Below are 11,342 nucleotides of genomic sequence, written 5' to 3' on the forward strand. Positions count from 1 at the left end.
ATGGATTTCTTTAACAGTACAAATTTTTCCATCGATGGCAGCAATTCAACAGCAGGTAGGTTTAACAGTAATATAACCTAATTCATCATATTTTGTTTGAGGTATACTTCGTTACACATTAGGGTAAATAAATAAATGCGGCAGTTTTTCTTTCTTTTAGTTTTCTTTAATCTCCTGTTTTCTCGTGTTGTTTTTGACTCAAACAAGTTCTAAGAAACCTATTCCACAATTTTATGCTGCGGTGAAATTTCCTACAAACCCATATAGCAGCGCATCACTTTAAAAAAAATATATACATACAATTCTAAAAAAAAGAAAGAAATGAAAAGTAAAGTCACTTTGGTAAGTCTTAAACACAAGAACAGGTCTTTTTAGACCTCTAATAATATCACAAATATCTTTAGTTTAATAAATATTTTGTTGTATCTCTGAGCATCGGTCTTGGGTTTTTGCTGCAATAATGTCGCCAAGAAAACATGCGTGCATGAAGACACCATGGGCAGATATGACCACACTCAGAGAGAATAGATATGCCTACATAGTAATATATGTCATTATTAAATCAAATCACATTATTATTAGTTTTCTAGATAATAATAATACAAATCCATGATTTTTTTAATAGTACTTAGATACACAGCACTTGCATGTTATGGATGCAGAAAGAATATATATATATATATATATATATATATATATATATATATATATATATATATATATATATATATAAATATATATATAATGAATTTAATACTTTTCATTTTTTTAAGATGTAAAGTTTATTTTAACAGCTATTCCCCCCTCTTTTGTGTTTTGTTCTCCAGATGAAGATGGGGCTCTTCACTGTGGTGCCATCCTTCCTGTCATCTTTGGCATTATCTGCTTTCTGGGCATCATTGGGAACTGTATTGTCATGTACACCATTATGAAGAAGACCAAGTGCCAAGCAAAGCAAACAGTTCCAGACATATTTATCTTAAATCTGTCAATTGTTGATCTTCTGTTTCTCCTTGGGATGCCATTTCTCATCCACCAGTTGCTGGGCAACGGTACCTGGCACTTTGGAGCCACAATGTGTACGGTCATCACTGCGCTCGATTCCAACAGCCAGATTGTCAGTACTTACATCCTCACTGCAATGACCCTTGACCGTTATTTGGCTACAGTCCATCCCATTCGTTTCAACTATGTCCGCACACCTTATGTGGCTGCGCTGGTCATTGGGCTGGTGTGGGTTCTGTCCTTACTCACCATTATCCCCGTGTGGATGTATGCAGGCCTGATGCCTCTCTCAGGTGGTCTTGTGGCCTGTGCTCTACTTTTGCCTGATCCAATTACAGATACATACTGGTTTACACTTTACCAGTTTTTCTTGGCTTTTGCGGTACCCTTAGCCATTATCTGTTTGGTATTCTTCAAGATCCTCCAACACATGTCCACAAGTGTAGCGCCACTGCCTCCACGGAGTTTGAGGGTGCGCACCAGGAAGGTGACCCGGATGGCAGTGGCCATCTGCCTGGCTTTCTTCATCTGCTGGGCTCCTTTCTATATCCTCCAACTGGTCCACCTGGGAGTGCAGAAGCCAAGCATAGCTTTCTCCTATGCCTATAATATTGCCATTAGCATGGGCTATGCTAACAGCTGCATTAATCCATTCCTCTATATTATCCTTAGTGAGACCTTTAAGAGGCAGTTTCTCAGGGCTGTATGCCCAGTTAACAGAAAGTTCCGAGTGGTGAACCCAAGCACCACAGATGGTGGCAGTGTCAGTGTGAGAATGGTACCTGAAGGGGCTCAGCAGGAGCCAGCCTGTGGGGAGATGATACCATCCAGTGTGGCCCCAGAATGAATCCATGAATAATTTTGTATCTGTGCAACTGGTCATGGGACACTTGAGAAAGAACAAATATTCAGAGTGTCTGTGAGGAGTAATACACTATATAGCCAAAAGTATCTGTCTGCCTTCACACACATATGAACTTTAGTGACATCCCATTCTTAATCCAAAGGGTTTAATTTGATGTCGGCTGATCCTTTGCTGCTTTACAACTTCAACTCTTTTGGGAAGGCTTTCCACAAGTTTTGGGAGTGTTTTTATGGGAATTTTTGACCATTCTTCCAGAAGACAAGGCCAGACACTGATGTTGGATGAGAAGGCCTGCCTCACAGTCTCGAAAGGTGTTCGATCGGGTTGAGGTCAGACTCTTTGCAGGCCTGTCAACTTCTTCCACACCAAACCTGCTCATCCATGTCTTTATGGTCCTTGCTTTGTGCACTGGTGAGTGGTTATGTTGGAGTAGGAAGGGGCCATCCCCAAACTGTTCCCACAAAGTTGGGAGCATGAAAATGTCCAAAATGTCTTGGTATGCTGAAGCATTAAGAGTTCCTTTCACTGGAACATTTCACTGGCTGAGCCCAACTTCAGAAAAAAACAATCCCTCCAAAACTTTAAACTTGTCACAGTGCAGTCAGACAAGTTCCGTTCTCCTGGCAACTGCCAAACCCAGGCTCGTTTATCAGATTGCTAGACAGAGAAACGTGATATGTCACTCCATAGAACACGTCTCCACTGCTCTAGAATCCAGTGGTGGCGTGCTTTACACCACTGCATCCAACACTTTGCATTGTGCTTGTTGATGTAAGGCTTGGATGCAACTACTTGGCCATGAAAACCCATTCCATGAAGCTCTCTGTGCACTGTTCTTGAGCTGATCCGGAGGCCACATGAAGTTTGGAGGTCTGTAATGACTGGCTCTGTAGAAATTCAGTGACCTCTGCACACTCTGTGTCTTTCAGTATCTGTTGAAATGCTCTGTGATTTTATGCGGCTGAACACTTCGTGGTTAAGTTGCTGTCATTCCCAATCACTTCCACTTTGTTTTAATTCTACTAACAGTTGACTGTGGAATATTTAGTGGTGAGAAAATTTCACAAATGGACTTGTTGCCCAGGTGCCAGCCCCATTACAGTACAATGCTGAAATTCACTGAGCTCTTGAGAGCGACCTATTCTTTCACAAATGTTTGTAGAAGCAATCGGCATGCCTAGGTGCTTGGCCTGGTTCTGTTTGCTCATGGGAGGGGTTCTCTGTATTATTGTTGGGTCTTTACTTTATAATATAAAATGCCTTGAGGCAACTGTTGTTGTGATTTGACACTATATAAATAAAATTGAATTGAACTGAATAGACCTGTCAAATGATGGAAGTGATTAGAATACCCGAACTCAATGATTTGGACAGGTGAGTGGCAATATAGTGTATTTTCACAACAATCCTAAATTTTCCTTGATTAAATAAATATGCATTTGCAAAGCACAATTCTGTTGACATATTAGTTTTTAAAAAACTCTAACAAGTGCACTGCTCCTTGTTACTGAGCATAAACACAGTTCATTCATTTATTCTTTGAAAAATAGAAAGCAGCGTAATCAGAAAGGGAAACTAGCTGTAAATATGTGAACTCACTGAAAAAACATGTTTAATTAATATGAGTTTGCACACACACAGCCAAGAAAATATAACCTCATCATTGGCTTTCTTGCTCTGTTATTTTTCTCCTTTATGTATAAAAGGAACTCTTGGCTGCTCCTTTATTTCCCAAAGGGCCGCCACAGCAGAAGAATCAGCATGTATTTGGCACAGATTTTATTAAAATAACCTTTATGATGCAACCCTCCCATTCATACAGGCGTGGGGCCATCAGTTTGTGATATCCTGAAACTGGATATGTATCTACTCCTGACACAGATCTCCTGATGGGATCACCATCACTTTTTATTCAAATAAGGAACATAACCCCCCCCCCCACAACAACACCAAAAAACCCCCAAAAACCAAAAAAAAAACACCCCAAAAAAACAAAATAAAACAAAACAAAAACAAAAAAAAATGGTTTTAACTCAGCAGTTATCACCTTAACTAGGCAACAAGCAATAGATGCTTGTATTTTTTTTATCTTCTGTCTGTCTTTTACACCAGTTCTTTTTATTAATTTTGTTTATTTTATATTTTTATATTCTTGGACTCACATAAAATTTTTTTAAAAAGTTAAGCTAGGGACCAAGGTACAAGTACATTTTATATTTGTAGCATTATTTGCTAAATTTAGCAGTCATTACAGAAATGTTTAATGCTGTGATCACAGTAATCAACCAACCTCTTTAAAAACTCATGCATTATTAGTATATATTCCCTCTGTAAAGTCTTTGCTGTTTTATAACATTACATATGAATTTGAATTGTAATATCAAATAGTTCAACTGATTGTCATCATTATCGTCATCATTATGAGGCCAAAGAGAAGAAAAATACCTGAAGAAGTGAATTCAATATAAAGAAACTTTGGACTTCATATAACCAAACATCAAAAACTGTGTCTATGATTTTTCCAAGAGGTGTTGTTTGTTTTGTTTGTAATAAATTATATTGTGTTTTAATATGTACAAGTATGATGATGAAAATATATGTTTGGGTTGTACTGTTCATGTATAAATTGTAAAAAAAAAAAAAAAAAAAAAAATTGTAGCTCTGGGTTTCTCAACCTTTTTAAGTCTGTGACCCAGTTTACTGAATCTGACTGGTTTACAGCAATTAGAGGTGACAAGTTGCAAGTTGACATACCCTTAGCCATTATCTGTGGTCTAACTGTTGTTCTCATCGTATACTGTATAAATGAAGACAGAAAACTATGTACCACAAAATATGTGGCCACCCTTTGATGTAAACATTGACGATATGTACACAATATGTTTAATGCAGCAGAAATAAATAAAATTGGCATGAAACTATCAAACTGGACACATTTACTGTTTTGTTTTGTTTTGTTTTTTTGTATTTCTTATGGTTTCAGCTCTTAGATATATTGGATAGTTAACACGTGAGGTATTGGAATTGCAGTTATTCACAGCTCTAATATAAGTTCCTTAAGATGTTTTGCTGGAACTCAAGGACAGGGTTTGGATGTATTTTACATCAAAGAGATTCTACACAAGAGGTGGAATTAATATGGTGATAAGAGGAGTTTGCTCATTAGTGGAAAAGCAAGTAACAAAGAAAGAAAAGAGTTGGACTGTGGAAGCCACTATTAGGTAGCAAGCAGATAACATTCTAGAGATGTGTGGTGGAGAGTGCCCTGTGCACCTGTATCAATGTGTGGCATGGAGGCTGCTCTGTGGCAGAGAAGAAAGCTCTGCAGAGGGTGTTGAAGGCTGCACAGAGGACTGTTGGAGTCAGCTTCTCCACATTTACACTGCCAGATGCAGGAAAAGGGCCACCTGCATCATCAAGGACCCCCTTCACTCCCAGAAATGGGACACACCCCCAAGGGTGGTTGAGAATAACGGAGCTAAGATCCTGTGGGACTTCCAGATACAGACAGACAAACTTGTAATGGCTAACCAACCGGACACAGTAGTGGTGGACAAGCAGAGGAAGAAAGCCATAGTGATAGATGTTGCAATACCAAGTGATGGCAACATCAAGAAGAAAGAACACGAGAAGCTTGAAAAATACCAAGGGCTCAGAGAAGAGCTAGAAAGGATGTGGAAGGTGAAAGTAACAGTGGTCCCTGTGGTAATCAGAACACTTGGGGCAGTGACCCCCCCAAACTGGGAGAATGTAGGCTGGAGGTCATTACAAATCTTGCTTGAACCTATATGTGTACTTGTCTCAACCTTTATGTGCTTTCATGAAACAATCTGATTTCCAAAAAGGAAATTTTTCAGACCTAATAAATATTGTAACATTGAAGACTTCATTAGCCCTAACGTATCTACATATCCAAGTGTAATTGTGCCGCACTCAAAAACTGAGCATAGTTATTACACTATAAATGAAAGGCTATTGTATTTCTGCTGCTTCACTGAGATTCCTGGTATTTCATGAACTGAAGCCTCATTTATATTCCAAAAACTGTGGATAATATTCAGAGTTCTGAAAATTTTTTTAAAAAGGAACATTATTATATTATATGTTCAGATTGCACCAATCAAGAATAACACTATGACAACTTGCCTAATATTGTGTCAGTCCCTTTATGCTGCCAAAGCAGCCCTGAGCTATCGACAGATGGTATCCTCTAGACCCCTAAAGGTGTGCTGTAGTATCTGCACCAAGATGTTAGCAATCCTTCAAATCCTGTAAGTTGCAAGGTAGGGCCTCCATGGATTTGGACTTGTTTGTCTAGCACATCCCACAGATGCTTGACTGGATTAAGATCTTGGGAAACTGGAGGCCAAGTCAACACCTCAAACTCACTGTTGTACTGCTCAAACCATTCCAGAACATTTAACCCCCTGAAAGAGGCTACAGCCATCAAGGAATGGTCTGCAACATATAGGTAGGTAGTACATGTTAAAGTAACAGGACCCAAGGTTTCCCAGCAGAACATTGCCCAAAGCATCATACTGCTTGCACTAGTCACTGCACAAGTCTGATGAACATGATTGATCAGACCAGGTCAGACCTTTTTCCATTGCTCCATGGTCCAGTTCTGATGCTCACATGCCCACTGTTGTCCACCGCCAAAAGCGGGGGCACCCTGACTGGTCTGCAGCTAAGCAGCCTCATATGCAATGAACTGTAACGCACTGTGTATTCTGACACATTTCTATCAGAACTAAAATGAACTTTGGCAATTCGAGCTACAGTAGCTCGTCTGTTGTGTTGGACCACACAGGCAAGCCTTTGCTCCCCACATGCATCACTGAGAATTGGCTGGCCATGACCGTGTTGCTGGTTCATCATTGTTCCTTCCTTGGACCACTTTTAATAGATACTGACCACTACAGACCAGGAACACCCCACAAGAGCTGCAGTTTTGGAGATGCTCTGACCCAGTTGTCTAGCCATTACCATTTGGCTCTTGACAAACTTCAAATCCTTACGCTCGCCCATTTTTCTTGCTTCTAACATCAACTTTGAGGACAAAACGTTCTCTTGCTCCCTAATATATCCCATCCACTAACAGGTCCCATGATGAAGACATAATCACTGTTATTCACTTCACCTGTCAGTGGTCATAATGTTATGCTTCACTTTTGTAAGCAGCACAACAATAATTAATGCAATGAATGCAGTATAGGACAGGCAGCATAGTCAGTGCAGCTCAGCTGGTCTGATAATATCTGGTATTATCATTACTGACAATAGGATAGTCAGTGCAACTATTGGTATCCCAGTCATTTTAATACAAGAAGAGAAATATTAGAATATTGACAAATGTGACAACACAGTGAATTACAAACAAATTTAATTTCTACAGGTATATAAAATAGTATGTCATTTTTTTTAAGTGGTGTGTTTTATATAGATGTGTTTTTATGTTTTGAATCTGTTGAGCCTATTCCCAGTCTTTCATACAGCCATTCGACATTGATTTGATTTAGACTGAGTTGTCTAGTGTGTGAGAGATCCATGATATCTAAACCCCAGTTAAATTGTAGTTTTCAACTGAAATTTGATTAATTCAAGATACTGCAGAGTTTTTTTCTGTGGAAATCCCTAAAAATCTACTAAAGGGAAAATGAAGGAAACCAGATCATATTTGCATTTGAGAAATGATGCAAATCAGTGCATAATGTTTTCTCGGAAACACGGCTTTTTTAAAAGCTTTGGTATACATCAGTGCTACAGAAAAGCAGAACTGTTATGCTGCAGTAGTGAAGGTTAACAAAAGTGTACTGGAAATAAGTAATCCAGAAACAAATGCAGTCAAACAGTGCTCAGCTTGGTTGCAAAGACATGCAAATTAGCGCGTACGTGCACATCTAAGCCAAATTGTGGCAGGTGCTGGGGCAAAGAAAGCCCAAATAAACAAGAAAAAAAAAATGAAAGTCGAGAATCTTTGCCACTCACACTGCAGGACTCCTGTTTTCACTTATTCATTGCACAAAAAAGAAAAGTGGTTTTCTGGGCACCCCCGATGGTCTGATGATTAGCAGAAATGCCTAAAACATCATGTTAAGCAAACGGTGTCTGAGCAGCTTATTCTCTTTCTAAAGTCTTCAGTAAAGATATTAGGAAAGCAGTGTATGCAGCTAAAGGCCATTAAACATTAAACAGTCTGCTGACTTCTGTTTACAAAAAAGTTAAAAAGATTAACAGGTCGCTTCACCCAAGTCGCAAAGGAATTTGTTTTCTTATCCTCAGTGTAGTATTTAAATACAAAAAGAAATTATTTCAACAAACAGAGTCACTTAGTAATTATTAGTTATTATTACTGTTATATTATGTCTGGATTTCCTGTACATACACAGTTTTAATTGCAGTATACTTGATTATAATACCAGTCTGGAGTGAGGTGTTTGCAAGTCCATGAAAAAAAAATCTAATATCATCACTAGAAAAAAAAAAAACCCAACCACATTAAAATGCATGAACCATGCCAGTTATTACAGATGTTTCCCTGGTAGATGAAAAGGAAGAGATCAGATGTCAGTGAGTAATCATGCTGATAATGTTTTTACTAAATGTTTTACTTAAACATTTGACAATATTTTGCTGTAAAAGGAACAGAGAAAAGGTCAGAGAATCACAAAAATCTGTAAAAAAAAAAAAAGAAAAGAAAAAAGAATGCAATAACAATCCATTCAGTGGGTTGCTGAGTTTGTTTTATTTTTTTTTAAGCACTGAACAGTCATCCAGATATTGCCATCCCTAACCATGACTGAAATCATGACAAATTCTCCTATCAGGGCCACCTACATAGCCTTACATAAACATAGATACACACATACGTAACTATCCCAGGAAGTTACACAAATGCGTGACGTGGTACTCAAGTAACAGTTACAGACATAGCTGGTGACCCATGTATGTTGGGTCTACCTGAAGAGTGTTTTGCACTCAATATATGATATTCATGCTCTGCTGAATAGAATACAGTGTACATTTGATGCATAATACTAAACATACCACTGTTCAACAAAACATTGACTTCTGGAAAACGGAGGGTTATGTTTCCTACTGTCCTTCTGTACTAACAGTGTAGCCTTGAAAGTGAATATGATTTCATGCCAACACTTATACCATGTAATAAATATTTTTCCATCCTTGCCAAAGCGCGTACAGTGAAAAGAATGGATGATTTTAGCTTGGAGGACACAATTCTACAGAGCTGTTCTTTTGCCTGGTTAAAATCTCATGTAGCTAATTCAGCATAAAATACTGGTGCCCTCTTCCAGTACATATGCATTCATGATATACACTGAGGGACAAGACATATAGGCCATTAGATTGTTAATATGTAATCTGTAATTTACATTTCTGCAACTCAGGTTATGAGAAGATCTCCCTGTCAAAAGTTTGAAAATTTTGCATTTGTTGTATAACAAATTGAGGCATTGTAATTTTCTGTTGACAGAATAACCTTTTTGAAAATAATCAAGACAAAAACTCTATATGCCTTTTGTCTGGCAGTTAGAATATGCACCAATTAAAGAATATAAAGCTTTTACAGTGTAATAATATGGTAAAACAACTGGTTCATGTTATGCTTTCTAGAGCTCAATTCAAGAGAAACACACATCCAAAAATTAACCAGGGTGCTGGATCCAAGTGAAACTCAATAAAAAAAGGAGGAGGTCCGCACACCAAAGAGCTCCTTGGAAAATTTTAATCCATCAACGTTAAAACAGTGACGTTTCGGGCTGAAGTGCCCTTCTTCAGCCCGAAACGTGCGGACCTCCTCCTTTTTTTATTATGTTTTCTAGAGCTACCAAGTGTTGTAAAGCCCCCTTCTCTCTCCTTCTCTCTCTCTTTCTTTCTTTTTTTTTTTGTTGTTGCATTGAACAGGTATCCAAGGAGGCCTTCTACAATGTAAGAAAAAAAGCGGGATAGAAAGAAACAGCAGGCAGTGAGACCACATCCCCAACTCCATCATCTTCCCCATCACATCAGCTACACTCTGAGCCATTGCCATTGGCTTAATCTTTTTGTTCTCCCTTCTTAAGAATCGATCTGTTAATGAGGCCATGTTCAGGAGCCCAGCTCACAGCTTCATTTTGTTTACTCCCACTCCTTTCTTTGCAGGTGGCTGTTTTTAGTATGATAAATATATATATAAAAAAATTCTGAAAACCCAAAATGAAGAAAGCTCCTGTGTGTCTGTCTGTCTGTTTTTGCCTGTTTTGAAAAATGCTTATCTGATCCTCTTCAGATCTGGCAGGACAAAGTGTAATTCTAGTATCAAATCTGAAAAAGCTCAGGTGCTCTTATTTTCTGGGTCTTTTTTTCTGTTGGTAGGCAATCAATGGCACTGATATCTAATTGCTGTCAGTGACTTAGATGTGGATAGAATTAGGACAGCAGCCAAGAAAAGCAAAGCTGATGTCAGGGATTGCAGTGACTAACAAGACTGTATCCCCACAACAGCATGCACTGCCTGAGTTAATGCTAACTCAGAAAAATCTTTATATCTCTATCCATCTGATCCTCACATATACTATCTTGATAGCCATTCAGATGTAATGAACTCCAGGGTGTTTGGATGACCAGTTATCATAGTTTTCCTACACAGAAAAAAAATTGCTGTATTTAAATTGCTTCCCTTATCGGAGTTATTGAAGTCTGCTTCATATTCCTGCACTTTGAGGTGTCTGTTTCGTTGTGGTGACTGTTTTGTTGTGATTTGGTACTATATGAATAAAATTGAACTGAAATTCATACAGTATTAATGCATTCCCAACCCTCTTAACTTTAAGGTCAGCCATTACTACTGAGTGCCAAACCCTAACACCAACTCCCTTAAACACGCCTTTGAAGGGGTTTGAAAAAAATTAGATCTGGTCAAAAAGTTTTACATTTTATAAAAACTCCCAGCTGAATGTTTGTTGCTGCGAGATGTGTGACTATGCAGGCAATATTTGGTGTGTAACATGTCTTATCCAGTGTTGTGTTTGCTGTTTGGTGTAAAGCCAATGAAGAACAGAGAGAATTAGTAAGTTGGACGCTATGGCCAGCTTGCAGGGACTTGCAGTTCACTGAATAGATTTCAGATAAATTACAAATTTCTGTTAACTGATCTCTTTTGCTCTAAAATAAGCACATATACATATGTAAAGCTTGCATTGTGACACTGTCTTGCAGTAACAATACTATATTTAATATACAATGCCAGTGTAACGTCTCACCTCTCTCACCATGTCTCCCATCTACCTATTGTTCATTTGACTGTGTGCTTACAAGAAAATGAATACATCCATACAAAAGCATCATGCAGCAGCTGATATAATCTTCCATTTTAAAATGAGTTTTGTTTCATCAAGCATTTTAAAGCTAGTGACTGAAGGCCATAGTCTTAAATATCACTTTTATTTGTTGTATTGAAAAATAGAATATG

General features: G+C 38.2%; 1 protein-coding gene across 1 annotated transcript; it reads left to right on the forward strand.

Moving 5' to 3' along the window:
• mchr1a (melanin-concentrating hormone receptor 1a) lies at positions 1 to 1,852 on the forward strand. Its single transcript, XM_030741865.1, has 2 exons — positions 1 to 55; positions 828 to 1,852. Exons 1-2 carry the CDS (start codon positions 1 to 3, stop codon positions 1,850 to 1,852), a joined length of 1,080 nt encoding a protein of 359 aa, XP_030597725.1.
• The last annotated feature ends 9,490 nt before the right edge of the window (positions 1,853 to 11,342 follow it).

Source organism: Archocentrus centrarchus, chromosome 1 (genome assembly GCF_007364275.1).
Source record: "Archocentrus centrarchus isolate MPI-CPG fArcCen1 chromosome 1, fArcCen1, whole genome shotgun sequence".
In the NCBI taxonomy this organism is placed as follows: Eukaryota; Metazoa; Chordata; class Actinopteri; order Cichliformes; family Cichlidae; genus Archocentrus; species Archocentrus centrarchus.

Excerpts from the sequence above, each read along its gene's own strand:
- mchr1a (XM_030741865.1), top strand. The coding sequence starts at position 1 with ATGGATTTCTTTAACAGTACAAATTTTTCCATCGATGGCAGCAATTCA. Across the intron at positions 56-827 it reads TGGCAGCAATTCAACAGCAG|ATGAAGATGGGGCTCTTCAC; the intron begins GTAGGTTTAACA and ends TTTGTTCTCCAG.